General features: G+C 36.9%; 1 protein-coding gene across 15 annotated transcripts in view; it reads left to right on the top strand.

Annotated features, from left to right (window-relative positions):
* Positions 1 to 21,107, top strand: part of LOC124644801 (coiled-coil domain-containing protein AGAP005037) — a 300,925-nt gene that overhangs the window by 163,056 nt on the left and 116,762 nt on the right. For 10 of the 15 annotated variants that reach the window (XR_006986113.1, XR_006986114.1, XM_047184380.1 and 7 more), the window contains exon 3: positions 19,239 to 19,271. Coding sequence is in view for 12 of the 15 variants with exons in the window: in XM_047184380.1 (XP_047040336.1) it covers positions 19,239 to 19,271 (33 nt within the window). In the remaining 3 variants the exon portion in view is untranslated. Of the gene's footprint in view, positions 1 to 947; positions 1,435 to 19,238; positions 19,272 to 19,873; positions 20,210 to 21,107 lie in introns of those variants that run through there. The other 5 variants (XM_047184386.1, XM_047184385.1, XM_047184384.1 and 2 more) reach the window with 4 other exon arrangements.

Below are 21,107 nucleotides of genomic sequence, written 5' to 3'. Positions count from 1 at the left end.
TTAGGTTTACTGTTGTTAATGGTTATTCAATCCTAATTAGGGAGCATTGTTTTTCAAACCAATGCAATAAGTAGGGACGTTGTTTTCGTTCAGGCTTTTATGATGTGTATGTTGGTTTCAGTTCTATATATGTCCTTCTTTCTTTTTCTCTTCTATGTGCACACACTACGTATCTTACACTTTTCGTTGTAAGTTTATAACCCAAGAACGGGCTCACCTATCAAAACCAAATGTTCAAACTTTGTTTGGACTACTTATTTAGTGCGTTGCGAAGTTGCACAAAATCGGTCGAGCGGTTCTTCATTTATAACAAAACTAGCTTCCGCCTGCGGCTTCGCCCGCGTATAGTTCGGTTATATCGCATTTCCAAGAGAATTCTTCAAAAGCCCGGGATAAAAACTATCCTATGTTGTTTCTCAAGGTCAGCTCTATCTCTGTATCAACTTTTATTTATATAGTTCAGTTGTTTAAACATGAAAGTGTAACAGACAGACAGACAGATTTATTTTCGCATTTGTAATATTAGTAGGAATAGTGGATTTTACACGTAGCGAAGCACGTACCGCAGGCCACCAGTATGTTATACAAAAGATAAACGTTCCCAGGTCCCCAGGGTGTCCCAGAGATTGTTAGTTCTTTATAGTGGTTGTTCAATTTGAAATCGTTTCTCGCTTTTTTAATTGATCTTTTTTATGTTTGATGGACACTAAAAATGTTCATTGATTAATTAATTTTAACTCATTTAAAATTATTATAATTTCTAAGAACTCATCGTTTATGGCTTCAAGTAGACCGTTACAATATAATAATATTACGTTATGAATGACGTTTAGAAAATAAATAGAAAATCGTTGGAAATTCAATGTTATATAACGGGCCACGGCTACATCAGTTTGCTTCTGAAACTAACCAAATTCTTACCTTATCTTTCTTTTTTTTCAGGAATAGTGTGAAAAGAATACATTTTTTTACATAACATCAGCTTTAAACCAGTGAAACACTTTAAAACTAACAAGTTAAACCAAAGACTAATTTTCGTATAATTATAAAACTCCAACGACAAAACAAGCGGAATTGAAATAAACGAATGCCATACATATCTTACTGAAACCAACCCAAGGATTTAAAGTACTAAGTGTAGTGAAATTTTGAAACATTTTATGGACCAGTGCAGTGACTGTCTCGTGTTAATGACTGACTTTTTATTGACATGTGTTGTGTGTACTGTGCTGTGTGTGTGTAGTGACTGACAAACTAAAAACAGGCTTAAAAATGTTTCATAACTAAAACCGTGCAAAAATGTACTGTGTAAGATGTGATGTGATCCTTGTGAATAAGTAAAAATGTTAAGTCGTTGGAAAAGCAAAGATAAGTCTGACAAGACATCAAAATCAAGTTCAGGTGGCAAGAAGAAAAGAAAAGGCCGGGAAAATGGTAAGCATTTGTTTCTTATGTTTGACTAGGTATTTCCTCCTGTATTTATTTAGGTGATAATGTTAAAAGAGCCAGCGACTGCCAGACCTTCGTTATTTTAAAGGCTGAAACTTCGTGTGTACATCTACAGTAGGTATGAAAGAAATACTCTTATGAAGTTTGATTGACGGTTGCTTTAAAAAATATATGATGATGAAAGATTAATTATCAATACTACGACTTTTTATGTGACAATAATCGTTGATTTCATACAGGAGAAAAGACATGGGACTCCAAAATCTGTTTGAAGGTTATCTCTATCTTTTCTCTCGTATGAAATCAACAATTGCTGTCACAGGAAAAGTGGTATATATTGATGTCATCTTAAATAATTAAATATAAACTAAGACATAACGGTAAAGAATATTAGTTGAGAAAGGTTAGGTTATTTTTAAATATCTTCCAAAGCAACCGTGAATCAAACTTCGTGGTAGTCTATAGTATATACCTACTGTAAGGCAGAAACACACACAAAGTTTAGTATAACGGAAAAAGGAACCATTATAAAATAACAAATGTGTGGCAGTTGCTGGCTCTCGATTTATTGTATCACTTTTTACGTCTAAAGTACAGATCGATTTTATTTTGATACATAGGTAGCCTAGAGCCAGGGGAGGGATACTTTTAATCCGACAGCTGAAGTAGTTCTGTTTGGACGGGGATTGAACCATGGGGAATAGTTAGTTTGAAAATAATCCCTTTTTAATAACTGAATGCATACCATGGGGTTCGCATGGTTGAAGCGTTTAAAATAAAAAATAAAATTACATTTGAAGGCTGCAGACCACTCAAAATTGCTAGGTAACAGTAAGGTGATCTTCACACTGCCCCGCATCACGCTGCATCTTGCGTGTCGACACACCTACGCGCGTTCCTGCGGGAGTGCAGATCTGCATCATCGTGCGGGTTTTTCACGCATTCACGCGCGTAGGTGCGTTTTGTAAATTCACGCACAGCGAGTTCAAACATACACGTCACGCCCATTCAAAATCACGCGCGGCATTGCGGGATTCAGTATGTCATAACTTGCGTCTCGCCCCGCACCTACGCGCGGGGGTGCGTTTCTCCGCATGTATGTGCGTGATCCGCATGAACGCGCGTGGATGCATTTTCAGTGTGTTGGACTATGCGTGTTTTCCATACAAACGGAGATATTTCCATACAACGGAAAAAAACGCATCCACGCACTACGCTGCATCATGCGGGGCAGTGTGATTATCGCCTAAGCACTGTCATCCAGCCATTGGCTTTGTTTTGAATTTACGAAATATTTTATTTAGGTATACAATAGATGAAAAGGATGAAATTTAGATCGTTAGGCCCTTTTTACATGCAGACGGTGCCGCGTAGCCGGGATAAAGAGCTTTCACAAGGCACGACGATCGTGCCTTTAGGGTGCATGTACACGGTGCAAGTAGCTTGAAAATGTTGAGGCACGTGCACAATTAAGTTACATGCATTTTAAAAACGTGCGGGTCCAGCGACTCGCGCATGTATCAAAACAAAATACATACCCGCGTGCTCTTGTCACTTGCGCATGTTAACTTGCTACAGCTACATGAGAACTTTCACCCTTTCACCCTTACTTTCACAAGCTTTCTACTTTAAATGTGCAATTATACTTGTGTAGCAGCGCTACACGTGTTACGAACGAAGCTGTATATAAGTATTTATTTATTTATTTATTTATTCAAGAAAAACATAGAAAAACATAAACATATAGCTGTATATTTAATGAAAAATATATAGTAACTAATAACTAGCAAGTAGGTAGTACTCTTTGGGAATACTTAGTACTGGAGCAGCTCATTAGCCAACTTTTTAAAAGCTGATTAAATGTGAGTTGCATAGGTATCAGTCATATTTAGTCTGATTTTTCTGAAATTTTATTGGGTTCTGAATGTTTTGTTAAGTAAGCTATAGGGGACATAACTAATAGTTTTTGTTCTAATTGGGTTTGAATCACTTTATTACGCTTATCTAATAACCAAATCTACAAAACGCACCTACGCGCGTGAGTGCGCGAAAAACCCGCACGATGATGCAGATCTGCACTCCCGCAGGAACACGCGTAGGTGCGTCGACACGCAAGATGCAGCGTGATGCGGGGCAGTGTGAAGATCACCAAACCTACCTGATATCGTACAATAATTTCGCCGTCAAAAGCGCCATCCATTTCAACTTTATAGAACTAACAGGGCCACGGGAAAGCTCTAAAACTATACAAAATGTAAACATCCGCTTCACGTTTCATGCAGTTGATAAATACAGGGTTCGCTAATAGATGGCGTTGCTAGTAACTGTAAAGGGGTTGTGAGAAATTGGTATAAAAACAGACAAAATGCGAACTGGCTTCTAAAAAGCTTGCAAAGTCTTTTCAATAGATTCATTGAAATAGACTTAAAAAAATTAGTGGGTAAAGAACCAACCTCTCGAGTGACAAGTACCAATGCAACTTTTCTAATCTCAAAAGTTGCATTGGTACTTGCCTGACCTACAATCGAACCCGCGCCCACATACTCGAGAGGTTGGTTCTTTACCCACTAGGCCACCACGACTTGACAATAAAAAGGCTGTATAAGTAAACAAGTAAAAGTAAGATTAGCTCAGCTTAGCCTTTGCCAATATTATCTATAATCCTATTAGGATTAGTACTAAGTAAACAAGAGATTAATATTGTTTTTGTTATGATTTTGCAAAGAAGAGTTTCGTGGGATTAAGACTTAGGTACCCACACTCTGCTAACTACAGGCTAAACGAGTTTTGAGATAATCGTGAAAAGACCGACTACGTGAGGCTGCCTTTTAAGTTCCGTCGTTTGCTAACTTCCCGCGATTATAAATAAAATATATATATGCCACTTTCATCTTCTTGAATTTAGAATTCGAAAACAAAAGAATGTTTTTAAATTGGTCGAATAGTTTTATTGTATTGTCCATTCCAACGTGGCAGGTCGGTTGTAAAAATGGAAATGTCTAACGCGGTGTCCTGCGTGAGCGACGAACGCGACGCGACGCGACGCTGCGAACGCGACGAACGCGATCAACTCAAAGGAATTCCCTACATGCGGCCTATGTGACAGTCTGCGGCGAGACGCGACGTAACGCGTACTTGTTTTGAGGGCGACCAGACGCGACACCGCGAACTATTCAGAAGCGTTGATTGTTGTGGGACAAAAAAAACATAAATATTAAAGAAATCGTTTATTAGTACAAACAAGTTGGAAGATTGTTGCTGTCTGTACTTTAAATATGAACTTTCAAGCAAAATTGTAACACAACTTCTCCATGATTTGAGAAGTAATGACCAAAATCACGTAGGACATCTGTCGCGTATAGCATCGCGTCGCATTACGTCGCGTCGTGTTGCGTCGCGTCGCGTCGCGTTCGTCGCTCACGCAGGACACCGCGTAAGAATAATTTGCGCGCGATAATTTTCTAGAACTTTAAAAGGGGGTTGTCGCGACTTTAGTGCTTTGAAGAGATTAGTTCTGTATTTAGTGATGTAGCACCATGCCTTAGGACCGTAGAACGCTAATATTTAAGATGTCAACGTGGCCACTCTAGCCTCAGTGACAAGCCACGTGAAGGTCGTCCAAAAAGCGTCATGACGGAAGATAACATCGACGCCGTGTGTCAGCTAATTCTCGCAGACCGATATGTAACATACTGCGAAATAGAGGCATCCGTGGGCATTTCAGTGACCACTATCCAAAAAATTCTGCACGAAGAACTTGGCGTAAAAAAATTGATCTCTCGTTGGATACCCCATTTGCTTAGCAACGACTAACAAACAGCCCGTGTAAGTTGGTGTCGCAAAACTCCGCAGCGATTTAGCGGAGGAGAGTCAAAGCATGTCTATGATATATTCAGGGGTAACGAGTCTTGGATATATGCTTGCGATCCATATTCCAATCAGCAGTCAACTGTGTGGGTCTTCCAAGACGAGACAAAACCGACCGGAGTCGTTCGTTCAAGAAACACTTAAAAAAAAAAGGTTGCCTCGTTTGTGGCAAAGGGTGGCCACCTCCCCACTTGTACTAGAATATTGCAAAACGGTTACCGCTGACTAGTATACCACTATTTGTTTGCCACAAGTCATCACCAAATTTAGACAAAACTAGTGGAAAACCCGGCTTCGCTCGGGTGAAATTTGACTCATAATACACGTCTAGTTGCAAAATGTAGGTAGAAATTTCTGTAGTCATTGGGTCTCAAGGAATATTAAAGGAATAAGCAAGGCATAGATTCGTATAGCTTCGTTCGTTATCCAAACTAATATTATAAATGCGAAAGTAACTCTGTCTGTCTGTCTGTCTGTCTTTCTGTCTGTCTGTCCGTCTTTTCTTCACGCCTAAACTACTGAACCGATTTGTGTGAAATTTGGTACAGACATAGTTTGAAACTTGAGAAAGGACATAGGATAGTTTTTATTACAAAAAATAAAAATAAAAAATAAAATTTATTACGGACATACAGTGCCATCTATTGGTCAAATGTCGAGCTGTTCCTATGCTCCGTAGATAGATGGCGTTAATCGCGCAATGGTGTCATTACACGTGTTCGGTTCATGTTATTGTTTTAATACATCGGAAAATCCATCAGAAAAATGTAAATAAACAGTAAAAAGGTGTAAAAAAATAAAAGTTTTACTACAAAGTTCTATTAGTACTACGCGCAATGGTGTCGATCGTTACACGAGTTCGGTTCATGTTGTTTTAATTTGGTACAGACATAGTTTGGAACTCGAGAAAGGACATAGGATAGTTTTTATCCCAAAAATCCTGTGGGAGCGGGAACTTGAACCAAAAATCTGCCGGAAGTCACTATTCCACGCGAACGAAGTCGCGGGCAAAAGCTAGTGTTTAATAAATATAATAAATAAAAACTGCAAAAGTTTTTACACAAATTATTTTTATTTCAAATTAACATTCAAAATAAACTAACACAAATTAACAAAACATATAATTTTTAAGGTTTACTCTGTGTAAACCTCTTTGTTTTAAGCACTCAGTCTTTTTCTTTACTTTGACAGGTAGATAAGTACTTACTAATTTTAAAAATAAAATATGAAATTGTGGTTCTTTATCCAAATTGGATAAATCAAGAATAATATTAGGAAGTATGTAAATTGTAATTTTACAATGAGTACTTATCCGAGAATTTGGCAAAGGTACTTATAAAAAAATATTCTCTATTATACATCAGAGGTTGATTATCACAAAATTTCTCTATATATAACATTTTTCGATAAATATTTATCACCTTTGAAGCCTTGTTCAGTGGTATTGATAATTTGAATTTTTACATCATCGAATCTTCGAACTCGAAATAATTGCCGAGGAAGTTTAAAATCAATTGCTTCATTCAAACATCTTTCCCATTCGTGATCGTCAAAAAGGAGCCCTCTTGCTTGAGCAGCTGCTCGAAATGAGTTGTAAATAATATTTTCATAAGTTCTAACATTCAACTCTTCGTTATCGACCTTAAAGGAGAAAATATATTAGATAAATATTCAAATAATAATAACTATTGTGAATGTATGTAGGTATATCCTCACATCTCTATCTGGTAATAAGTATTATTTTTCATTTTACAGCCTAATATATTATACAATTAATAATGTCTATTGTATAATAAGAGCCAGCCAAGTTCAAGTAGAACTTGCGCATGAAGGGGTTCATTTCATTATCGAGAAAAACGGTGAAAAAATCGTGTCTGTTTCTGTATGTGTTCATGACACCTCAACACAGGCTATGCGTGTGGTCATTTATTATTATTTGTCGAATTATAGAGAAAAAATATTGAGCCGCTTACCGAGTATAATGTTGTCGCAGTCCACACATCGACTGCACATTTGCTTTTGTTTGCCATCTCGTGCAAATATTTTGCCATTACAAAAATTGCATGTCACTGGAAGTAAATAAGTACTTATTTTATTTTTAAATGCAGAAGGCTCACAATCCACACTTTAAGAAGAAAACAAAACAAAATTCACTTAAAAACACAACCTGCCTACATACTTACTAAAATACTACACTGTACACACCATCTTTACGAAGAGCCCTTCGCTCCATCCACTTTCCACAATTGTGACAATGTTTACCAAATGCACGGAGATTCGGCTGTTAACAAAATGATATAGGTATCATCAAACAAAAGACTAAACGAAGACAGAGACACGACCAACGAAACATTTTATGAAATACTTACGATTTTCGGCATGATGTGTGTAATCCATGTGTAATCCAAACAAAGTAAATGACAATGACATTTGAACAACTAAATGACATTTGAACTAAAACTTCGACTTTGAGGTTATGGTTATTATTCTTCTTTCTATGGTTTTTATCGCAATCGGCCAATCTTATGCTACGTTCACACGCGCGCCGCGCAACCCGGCGGGCTGCCTGGCGGGCTGCGCGGCGTGCAGCCCGTCGCGGGCAGGCGGACATTCAAGCTGTTCACACGCGCGCCGTTGTGTTAGTCAGTGCAAGAATGGCGAGCAGCGAGGATCTCGGTGTTGTTGCTGTCATAGCCTTTGGCTTAACTTATTTTTATTGGAAAAATAATCAAAATGATGAACGACGTTAACCATTCCGCCATGTTGTTATCTTCGATCGTAGCGACTTTCTTAGAACGTTTAATCGTCACGAAAGCGCAGGAGAGACTGACTGCCCGCGCGCGTGTAAACAGTCGCCGGGCGCCCGCACATTCATCCTTTGAACTTTGCCAAAAAACCGACACTCGACCGATTCGCGGCGTTCACGGGCACGGGCGCGTTCACGGGCTCGGGCGTACCGTTTACACGCTCGTGAACGTGACTGTGCCCGTTGAATGTCGATTTGAACGCGCGTGTGTGAACGTACCATTAGGTTTAAAGAAAAAACCCATAACAAAAAGTATATCATAAAAAGTGTCAAAAACAATATTTTCGCGAAACGTCAACGACTGACGAAAAGTATTTTTTGATAAGATTCACTAAACGTTGGCGATGCGTATCTAAGCAACGTTTATTAACTACCCAAGATAGCGACTGTGGTTTGCTTGTCAGTGCAATTGAAATTTAACGAAATTCTCCATAATCCGAATTAATATTTTTTTATGTTTTGTTATTCATATAAGGTTTCGATCGAGTCTACCGTACCCTTTGACGAAATTATTAATATAGATAATTCAAGACGTCCAATGATCCTGCACCATGACAGTGCAAGTTCGCACACCGTCCGCCAAACAAATACGTTTTTGAATTCACAAAATGTTGAAATTTTGGATCATCCACCTGACAGCCCTTACTTAAGCACTAACTATTTTATTGCATTCCCCAAAATTAAGGAAATTCTTCGTGGTCTACCTTTCAGCACACCTGAAGAAGCTGTTGACGCTTGAAAATAGGCCGTTTTGACTACCCAAACTTTGGAATGGAATAAATATTGCAAAAACTGGTTTGAACGTATGCAAAAGTACATTAAATATCCCTAAGTATTCTTAAACAAAACAATACACAGTAATAACCTATTGAATTGTTTATACTTATTTCAAACGACACAACTTAAAAGGCAGCCCTCGTAAAATCAGTCTGATACCAGCCAAATACCTACCCGATCGTTGTCATGTGTGTTTTTTCTTGCCATAAGTGTACGGTGCGCTAGCGATCCCCACTCTTCCGCCGAGCGCTCAATATCCGTGCCGATGATTATACTACTATTTATCTTCATACTGATTTATGAGCAAAACAAAGTAACAGCCGACTGAAAACTTTAATTGACATCAAGATTTTCATTAAAAAGAAAATGCCGACTATCGGGTCAGCTGTCGTCCAATTGTTTAATGTAGGTACAATGTTCGGTTACTCTTAAGCAACAAAAGCCAATGTTCTACATTTACTACAGCGGTTAAAGTTACACCCCAACACAGTTCTGAAAGTCCTCCTAAGTCCTAAGTTTTGGAGTACAAGCTAACACAGTGCAACTTGTATTAGGAACCTAGTCAACAAAAACAAACTTTTCCTTGTAAATCGTTCAACTTAGTCGTGAATACAATTATTAATGTAAATGCCATATTAGTCAGCTCATTAAATTACTAGGTAGTATATCAGTACATACCAAGTCTGTCTCCTGGTTTTAAGCTACCTCCCCACCAATTTTCTGCAGTTTCGAAAAGTCAGAGCTTTATAGCATGTGTGTTTATTTCTGTTTTTCTTTGTCATATAATTTGCATTTCTAAATAAAAAGCAATGCTTTTGAATCAATTTAGGACCCTTTGATAGATAATAGTCCCCAGGCCGGCGAACAATTTTTTTTTGATACATATATATTTAAGACTTTGTGAGTGCCTTCCTTACGATGAGTCCGACAAACTTTTCGAATGCGCAAATTTTGGTGCCGCTGCGTTTTTTAATGCTTGACTCCTGGAATTGTTGATATGACGTCACTATGACTCTTCGTACATACCTGTTTCATTTTTTGAGATTCGTTTAATAAAGTTAACTAGAAAATGGTGGTCAACTTGTCCAATAAAGATCGTGCTGCGTTTGGAGTGTCCACCATCCTGAAAATGTCGGTATGACGTCACTACGACTCTTCGTAAATACAAGTTTCATTTTTTGAGATTTGTTTAATAAAGTTAACTAGAAAATTGTGGTAAGCTTGTCCGACAAAGATCATGCTGCATATGGAGTGTCCACCGTCCGGAAAATATAGATATATTTTAAGATTTGGTATAAAGTACTGACAATTGGTGTGAAGTATGTTAATAGTAAATGTTGCATTTAGAAAGTCGTTTCGAATGATATATGTATCATTACTACAGGAGGGATTTATTAACTCGAAAACACCTATCGATAAAATAATCTTATATAAGCTCTAGCTTCTGAAATACTAACAATTCGCTGAAGTTTATGTAATATGAAATGTTGCATTTAAAAACGTCTTTTGAATTATGTATAACTCATTACTAGAGATGGGATTTATTTAATTGAAAACATCTATCAATAATTATAATTTTAAATAAGCTCTAGCTTCTAAACTACTAACAATTTGTCGGAAGTATGTTAACACGAAATGTGTCATTTGGAAAGGTTTTTCAAATAATATATAATTTGTTACTAAAGAAGTAATGGATTAGCTTGACAGAACCTACCGATAATATAATCTTAGAAAAGCTCTAGCTTTTAAAGTACTAACAATTTGTCGGAGTTATGCTAATACAACCTTGCGCCTAAAAAGATCTTTTGATTGAAATATGGCTCATAACTTCAAGTGAGATGTTATTCCTTAACACAATGTAAAGTATCAATAATATGCCTTAGGTCAGTTATGTCTTCCAAAATACTAAGAATCGGTAAGTGGTATGTTAAGACGGAATATAGTGCTTAAAAAGATCTTTCGATTGACATATGGTTCATACCTAGAGGTGGGACATTATTCCCTAACATAGTAAAACCTATCGATAATACGCCTTATTTGGGCTATATCTTCTAAAATACTAAGAATTGATAAGTGTTGCGCTTAAAAAGGCCTTTTGATTGATATATAGTCCATTAATAGATGTGGGATATTATTCCTTAACATAATATAAACTATCAACAATAAGTCTTAGTCAGGCTACTTTTTCTAAAATAGTAATTAAAATTGGTAAGTAGTATGCCAATTTAATATACTTAAATAATGCACGTGAATATTTAAGTCAGAAATTGACAAAAAGAATAAATTTCTTCCAATTGTAATATTTTTTTCTCATTTTCTTGTCAAACTGACTATTTAACTCAATGTATTTGTCGGACAAGTCCATATTTGCATTTAGAATAATGTTATCTATCATTGTTATTCTTGTCCGACATGTATATATGCGACAGGTATACACAGTGACGTCATATCGACATTTTTCGGATGGTGGACACTCTAAACGCAGCATGATCTTTATCGGACAAGTTGACCACCATTTTCTAGTTAACTTTATTAAACAAATCTCAAAAAATGAAACAGGTATGTACGAAGAGTCATAGTGACGTCATATCGACATTTTCAGGATGGTGGACACTCCAAACGCAGCACGATCTTTATCGGACAAGTTGACCACTATTTTCTAGTTAACTTTATTAAACGAATCTCAAAAAATGAAACAGGTATGTACGAAGAGTCATAGTGACGTCATATCGACAATTCCAGGAGTCAAGCATTAAAAAACGCAGCGGCACCAAAATTTGCGCATTCGAAAAGTTTGTCGGACTCATCGTAAGGAAGGCACTCACAAAGTCTTAAATGTATACGTATCAAAAAAAAAATTATTCGCCGGCCTGGGGACTATAAACCCCCTTGAGGCCCCATGAGATCGGCCAAATCATTTTAGATCTCACCACCTTTCTGCGAATGATAATTAGGTCAAGATTAATATATTTTTAATTTTTTTTTTAAGCTTTTTCTGCTTCCTCTGTCTCACTGTTTTACAAATATACGAATCGTTAACGGGAACTACAAATTAATATTTTTTATGTATAATTGTTTTGTTTACCTCGTTAGTAATAAGGAACAATTTGCTGAAAATCTTCAACCATGTCTTGTCATAGCTAAGCGAAAACTTTTATGAAATTCTATTGAATTAAACCCAACAGAAGAAATATCTACCAATAAACTTCAAAATACCGGAAACAGCTTTGAGTAAAAAATAATGTTACGTGTTAGATGACGGCAGACAGAAGAGCAGGTATGGAAGGAGAAAACATGCTGACCCCAAATAAAATTGGGCTAAGGGCAGGAGGATGACGATGACCGGGAAAAGTATTTCTGTTCCAAAATTTGCTTAAGGAATGGGTGTCTCATTCTTGTATATCTGATAGGGTTTAACCAGCTATAGCTGTGTAACTAAGTAGCACCCTCTTATCTTCAGTTAGAATTATATAGGCGTAGCCTTCATCATAGCGGGTACCTATTTCTCATCGGTAAAAGCTCGGTTTTCAATTCAGTTAAATATTTTGGCTTTGTATTTGAGATTCCCATATTGAAGAATGTAGAACAAGACAACACTGTTTAGGTGACATTTTCCTTATCTACTCGTTTATGTACTTCTGGTACTTCATCTTTTTACTTACTTACGTAGGTACTGCTCTGTTTATACTGTTTTGTATACACGGCTATGACCCTTCAATTTGTAGACAAGCTGGATTTTATAGCTTGATGTGTAGCCGTGAATACTACTCCTATGCACGCACAATCCCTTATCCCATTTTTTTTGTTTGGGTTTGGCGCTTAATGTTTTCTTCTTCCATTCTCTTCTGTCTGCCGTAACTTTTTGATTGTGGCTTTTCACTGTATCCATATACATTCATGCTTATTAACTTCCTCACTCTGTCCATTCGTGTAACACCACACATTCCTTTTAACAAGTAGTATCACTTAATTCTTTAACATTCTTTTATTGCGCTAGTAGGTACACAAATATGACAATTCCTATTTTTTATATTAAAAATATTTGTAACACTTCAGAACTATTGCAATTATTTACTATTACAGTACTCTGAAACACATCTACACAACATCGTCCGTCGAACGTCTTACAGACTTTACATCTTACCGTCCGTTGCAGAAAGATCCTTTAAAGTTAAATCTTTAACAAGATAAAACCTGTTAGCAATAGATTTAATTTGAATTAATCTTTCTGCAACTGACGGTTAGGGTCTTTCTCTGGGTCACGGGAACTGTCGCGAGTTTAACAGATTTTTTCCATCATAAAAAGTGCACAGCACTGCAATACATTTCACTTCAAACGTCTATTAATGTTTCACTTACAACTTTTGTACAGAACGTTTGTATCGGTAGACGAACATGCTAGCTGTAGTAGACATTTTTTAAGTTCACGAACAAATGCGTTTGAATAATTTAGGTGAAATCCCGCTATTACGATTACACTGTCAGATTAGTGGTAGATGGTGTAGTGTATGCAGGTACATGTGCATCATTGTATAGGTTATGTCATTATTATGACGCCTCGTGCGCATACGTCACTCGGTTATAAATACCGGATCGAGCGGTGGGGAGTCAGTCGTTGTCAGACTGTCGACCTGTGTGGTGGTGCGTTGGCGAGTCGATTAACATAATAAAATGAGCGTACAATACATTGGCGACGAGGATAAAACCGTGAGTGTTTGGACCAACAGTTACCTATTATCTAATTTTTATAATTTTGAACTACCTATTAGTTCTGTGATCCAGAAAAATATTTGATATACAAGGTTATACTAAATAATTTGTCCTATTCATGCCTATACCAAATTAATGTATGCTAAATAAGCTTTGACAACAAGTAACCTCTGACCGATGTTAATATTCAATCATATTAAAAAGAGCAAAAGGAAAGAAGGAAGGGAAGAGAGTAGAATGACAAAGTATACATAACTTTTATGTTCATGTATGTATCACCCGAATTGCAAACAAATTTTAACCTTTTTACGTAATTCTTTGTTTAAGTTTACCTTGTTACAATTCTAATGGAAGTAGCAATATTTATTGCAGGTGTTAATATTTATCAAATGAGTAATTTATAATACAAAATCATTACTTGGTGATCAGTTTACTCATTCTTAAACCTGCATCAAAGTTTATTCAATAATAGGCATTTATTGGAAGCAATATAAAGTTGCTGGTTGTTGAATTGTCGTCAAGACGACTTTAGCAGTGGTGGGATTTCCTAGAGGATATAATACAATAACCTATTTGCCTTATAATCAATTGTGTTTAATAATTGTTGTGCTTGCATGCCAACAAGGCGGAATGTACACGGATCTTATTATGTTGTTTACAATCCTATTTTGTAAGTGCCTGCATTCTAAGCAAATAAAAACCTATTCTATTCCAAAAATCTGCTGGTCATTAAATTGACAGCTTGACGGTTAGCAGTAGTGTATATCTACTGGTCATTAGATTGACAGCTTGGCAGTTGGCAGTAGTGTGTATCTACTGGTCATTAAATTGACAGCCTGATTGTTGGCAGTAGTCTATATCTACTGGTCATTAAATTGACAGCTTGACGGTTAGCAGTAGTGTATATCTACTGGTCATTAGATTGACAGCTTGGCAGTTGGCAGTAGTGTGTATCTACTGGTCATTAAATTGACAGCCTGATTGTTGGCAGTAGTCTATATTTACTGGTCATTGAATTGACAGCTTGATGGTTGGCAGTAGTGTGTATCTACTGGTCATTAAATTGACAGCCTGATTGTTGGCAGTAGTCTATATCTACTGGGCATTGAATTGACAGCTTGATGGTTGGCAGTAGTGTATATCTACTGGTCATTAAATTGACAGCTTGGCAGTTGGCAGTAGTCTATATCTACTGGTCATTAAATTGACAGCTTGACAGTTGGCAGTAGTCTATATCTACTGGTCATTAAATTGACAGCTTGACAGTTAACGGTAGTGAACGTCTACTGGTCATTCAATTGACTGTACACGCATAAATTATCTGGCGATAGTTGTCAACTACTGCAACAACTAAATAGTAAATCTTGATAATTTTTATATTTTCTGTGCCCGGTGATTTGGATCATAAAAAGCTTCCAAACTTAACTTCTCAGAGTCTAGTCAACAACTTATACCTACTATATTGTTCTGGTACTTAACTAACTTAATTCAAGTGCTTGCAATATAGAGGATATTACAAGAACAAACTGGTGGGTTATATACTCAACGGTTCTACAAATGACAAACATGTGCTAGGTATCTAGTTAAACAAACAGCACATTGAGGGACCGTAGTAGGTTGGCCATGTATGTTGAAGAACTCGCCCAGCTATACTGGTATGTATTCACCTATGCACAACATCCAAGTCTATCAACACCTCTAGTGGGTTGCCTACCCATAATAGTGTTAATTATAACAGTTGCTCAGTCACCCTAGGTATAATTTCAATACTTTTACTTTATTTTGCTGTATTAAAGAGGTTGTTATACAACAGAGATATTCCAGAAGATACAGAACAGTAGAACAGCATACAAGCAGCAATACTAGCTGGAAAATGTGGATCAAAATTTTGGTATTCAATAGATAGAATCTTTGGTAAACATGCTAGCTCACAATTGTAATTTCAGTACTTTAGGTTGATATAAAACTCTTAGATCAAAAGAATATGGAACTAAGCATTGGAGCAATCTGTGATTTATTTGACAATGCTACTTTATCTACCCAACTGCCTCGTTGGTCTAGCTGTCGCAAGCGCGGCTGCTGAGCACGAGGTCTCGGGTTCGATTCCCGGGTCGGGCCTGGAAGTTGGTGATTGATACACCCGTGCATCGGAAAGCACGTAAATGTCGGTCCTGCGCCTGATCTCTTTCCGGTCGTGTCGGATTGCCGTCCCATCGGGTTATGAGAGTGAAGGAACAGTGAGTGCACCTGTGTCTGCGCAAATGCTTGTGCACTATAATATGTCCTGCGCAGTTGGCTAATCCCCTTACGTGAGTACAGCCGCCGTAGCCGATAATCGGCTAGGAGGACATCATCATCATTTACTGGGCCTTCTCATCTGTGACAAAAAATCTTTTAAGGATGATACCTGGAAGGAGTTCCAATGTAGATACTTACTCTGGGAACTGTCTAATGATGATTAGCTCATGGATGATTGTTGCAATCAAGTTCTCAAAAGTTGATGATTGCGTGTGCTTTTAAAACCTTCAAGACTCAGGCTTGAATGAATTTTAATTGGTATCTTAGCCTCTTTTTATTGATTTACATTGGTGTTTACAAATAGTTTAACAAAGTGGCCCTCATTATAATATTGTTATTTGCAAATTATGTTTTACAGTATTGCAATACCAATAAGCAGTATAAGTACATTGAGAGTTGTGGAAGAATATGCTTCCATAGGAGCGAATAACGTAACCATATATGAACATATATGAAATAGAATCCATTTATTGATCTCAAGTTAATAAATCATCACATTAATATATTCTTGAAGTGCACACCTACTTGTAATATAAAGTTGTGTAATTTCCTCAACCCATCCCATAAGATAAGATCCATATGGGTGGTGGGATGGATATCTATTAACAAAATAATGTCTTGTGTCCATAGCGTTAGGGTTAATAATAATTGATCTTAGAACACCAATCTTAGGTTACCGTAAGACAATTGGACTCGCATGAGAGGTAAAGAACTTTATCACTATTTACATTTATCGACATTTATTACTCTTTTGTGCTAATTAAACTACACAGTTGCGTCGACATTTGGTTAATAATAACTAAAATATTATTAAGTTCCTAAGTCCTACTGCAAAATATAATCTGAGTAAGTGTTCCTTAAAGTATAGGAAGTAAAATTGCCCTTAGTCACCAAATCGTTTAAAAATTTACTGGGGTGCTGTCCCTATAAAAGATAATAATATTTTTATATTCTGGTTGTCTAACTAAAACAACGTAGATAAAGTCAGCTGCAATAAAGGGTAAGCGCTTTTGAACGAAACTATAAACATACTTATGCAGCCAACTATACTTACATAAAAAAAAAATATATATTACGTTACCTATACGCGGTCATGAAATTGGAAAAGCGTAAAATATTAAAAATGGAAGCAGCACAAAGCTGATCATCAAATTGATGAGGTCAAGTATGACATGAGAGCAGCATAGCTGCTCATGAAATTGAGATATAGAATTAGAATCCCACATTTATCTATGTGTAGACAAATGTTTTAGAAAGTTTAGCGGTTGTTTTGCAAAAGGAAAATTGCATCGACTAGAAAACTGTTTGTGAGCTGCTGTCACCTTGTTGAAAGGAAGAAGAGCATGAGTTGAGGGTCAGGGACTCTTCTATTTTATGGTGATGCAGAATGTCACAGCTTCAAAATATATAGTGCAAAGTTAGTGACACCTGTTAAAGTGCGTTCGTTACATAATATGGTTCTAATTAGTTAAAATCTGATTCGTAATGTTACTTTACACCTTCGTTATAATCAATATGTAACCATGACACTAAAAAGCTTACCATCAAAGCATAATAATTCTTTGACTACTTTAATTTTTGAAAACCACATTAATAAAAGCAAACAAACATTACAGAACGCAATGTCCGGTGATAATAGTGTTCTTGGATGCCTAACCGAAATATAAGTATTCCTATCGCACTATTATATCATCATCATCATCATCATCATCTCAGCCATAGGACGTCCACTGCTGAACATAGGCCTCCCCCTTTGATCTCCACAGATACCTTATAAAGACGACCTTATAAAGGTCACCGGAAGACGCTGGATGCAGGTCGCTTCCAACTATTATATGCAGTAAGGTATTCATATGTTGGGTGTTGAATGCTAAGAAGCTTACAGTTTCTTGACTAGATATTGGACATACATTGATGTAGGGTATTTAAAGCCTATATCAGAATTTCAGCGAGTGTACTAGCAGAAACGTGCAAAGTACTAGCGCTGATCAATAGTGTTGAAGACCAGATTGTTTGTTACATTGCTGAGATAATGATAGGCTTTGATATTCCACTCTCAAATTAAAAACTACATATTACCAAAATTAGTTGAGTTAGCATTCTCTTGCTTACAAGGCACACAAAGTACTTAACTCGTACATAGAACTACAATTTAAACCATTAAATTGGTGACAAAATATGTGGTCGCCATTAAATTGGAGACAAAGTATGTGGTCACCATTAAATGGGTGACAAAGTATGGAGTCACCATTAAATTGGAGACAAAGTATGTGGTCACCATTAAATGGGTGACAAAGTATAGAGTCACCATTAAATTGGAGACAAAGTATGTGGTCGCCATCAAATGGGTGACAAAGTATATGGTCATCATCAAATTGGAAACAGTCCATCTAGGTCACCATTCAATTGGGACGATCTTATGTGATTACTTTCCTCGTACGGCTCGTACGGTTTTGAATGAGTGAAAAGCATTGATGAGGTACCCTAATGCCGATCTTTTACCTTGGAACAATGCATTCTGTATCAGTTTTAAGTGAAGTCGAACCAAGCAAGATGAGTGCTCATTATCTGAAGGCACAGCAATATTTCAGACTTGCTTGATTTCACATGGACTGATTGGCGGGATGTCTGCCAAATGGACGGATCATCTCTAGTGTAGATATAATACAGGGCCGGAACAGCGGCTACAAAACCTGAAGTTAAACTTGCCGGCCTGATATCACTGCTACGAATTTGTCTTGTTGAGCCTGAAGCAGATGCTGGTATGTTACCGTCTGCAAAGGGACGGATTTTTATTTATGTTTATTTCACAAGGGAAGGGATGTAGTGTCCTGCAGTATCACCGATATCTGTCGTCTCCTTAAATGGAAAGGGAAATGAAATGGAAACGGAACAAAGTAAATCAGTTTGATGGCAGTGTGATCGGTGGACTGATCTGATAGCGTGGTTTTGTTGTGCTGCAGGTGTTTGATAGATCTTTAAGAAATTACCAAAATATTTATGAGTTTGATTGTTGGACTTTTTGAAACAAGGTTAAAATCAAAACAACAAGGGAGAGATGTAGTGTATGCAGGTACATGTGCATCATTGTATAGGTTATGTCATTATTATGACGCCTCGTGCGCATACGTCACTCGGTTATAAATACCGGATCGAGCGGTGGGGAGTCAGTCGTTGTCAGACTGTCGACCTGTGTGGTGGTGCGTTGGCGAGTCGATTAACATAATAAAATGAGCGTACAATACAGATGGTATTATAAATTCCAAGGTTTACCGTCTAATAGGTATTTTGTCATATAATTATGTACTTATACAGTAAAAATTTGTTTCAGAAGAAGACTGGCATGGAGACGGGCGAATGGACGGTGAGTGTTATATTATTTTTCTCAAGTTTAAATACTTGTATTGAGATTCCGAAGTGAGATACTTACTTTAATTATTTAATGTTATGCGAAGGCAAATAAAATAATGAAGATAAGGAATATTGCAAATAAGTTTTTTCATTGTTTTTATTCGTGAAAAGTTGTTACCTGTGTTTTGCGATAAGACTACAATACTCACCTTTGGTATCCATAGACTTATTCCTTTGCCATTGCTAGCCTCGTTGTTCCTTTACAAAGTCTAGTCATGTTTGAAGATACTCTACTTATATCTTGTTTGATGCAATCTGTCATTGTTTCATTCGGTTTATTGTTTTTTAAATCATACCTCATTTTGTGATGGGCGGCTAACACGCTGACTTTTATAAGCAATAAGGGACGTTCGCCTCTTGACACCATTGCGTTTCTGTAGTTGGTTTATTTTTAGCCATTCGTGTTGATTTCTAGCTACGCACTGCCGTACATCTGGATTTGTTTTACGGACGGTACAATCAACGTAGTTTGTTCAGCCCGTTGATCTTAACTGATGTGTAGTTTCGAACGCACCGTGCGCGTGCGACGTAGTCACGCTCGCACATGTGCGTATTCCCACAAATCGAAATTATTCAATCAGTGCCCTTGTTTCCAATTTTAAATCTGGCCTAGTGAATCATTGCAGCATAGTGAACTGTTGCGGTATTCTGAACAAGTACCGAATTTTAATTAATAAAATGTGTTTACTGTTTAATTCATGTTGAAGTGCTGTGCAAACGATTACTCTAATTGAGTATGAAATGGACTGTTTTTGCCTGTTTGTTTTAACAGTGATGGTTCCTACAATGTTCGTGAATTATAAATTGGGTTTTCGGTGAAGCTTCAGGACCGCATTTGTGTGTGCACTAACTGTGTGTGTGAGAGATATGACATCGTGAGATCGAATACAGGTAATGAGTATTTCATTAAATTTAAATACCTTATTTTAAATACCTTAAATTTCAACAATAATTGAATAAATCAGTGATATCATAATTTACAGTTCGTGGAATAAATTACTGATGAAATCATAATTACTTTTGTAAGTAGCGACAGACAGGTAGGTATAATACGTTTTTCCAGCAAATAAACTATGACATATTTCAGTTTATTAATTTCCTAGCAAAGTATTTTTTAATCATAATATCATGTATGTTCCGCTCCACATGCTTGAGAAAATACTTCAGGATATTAGATTTTACAGTGTCACGTGGATATTTTTTATAATCTAAAACTTAAGCTGTTATTTATATTAAGACACAGTGTACTCATACCACGAACAAAGGAAAAATGCTCATACTCATCAATTTAATAATAGGAGCGTAACATAACATAGCATATTAGAATATATTCAAACTTAAACTGTCTTTTGAACCTAATATTTTTGATAGAAATCTTTTATATGTAGTATATAAATTACGATTTTATTTAAACCCATTTCTATCGATAAGGAATTCAATCTATATTTAATTAAAACTGCTTTTATTGTATCATATGACATCTGTTTTGCAATTTACTGACATCGCACGCGCAAGGATGCGTCCTGCATGTAACGAATAAACGCGTATGCGATGCGAAGCGATGTTATGTACGCTGCACCGCGTCGTGCCGTACTGTGTCACATCACGTACCTAGTCCACTTCAAAAGGAATCGTCTGTTTACTGTAATCGCGTCCCACTACGCCGATGGGATCTATCAAACAGGGAGCGGTCGCGCGGATAAGCGTTCAAGCGGTCAGTTTTGCGTTCTATGTGTCATATTACGTTACATAGATATACTAACATAGGAGGCATTCTGACCGCGTCGGT

Source organism: Helicoverpa zea, chromosome 31, assembly GCF_022581195.2.
Source record: "Helicoverpa zea isolate HzStark_Cry1AcR chromosome 31, ilHelZeax1.1, whole genome shotgun sequence".
Lineage (NCBI taxonomy): Eukaryota > Metazoa > Arthropoda > Insecta > Lepidoptera > Noctuidae > Helicoverpa > Helicoverpa zea.
The sequence above is the reverse complement of the archived record's forward strand: the minus strand, read 5'-3'. Positions and strand labels throughout refer to the sequence as shown.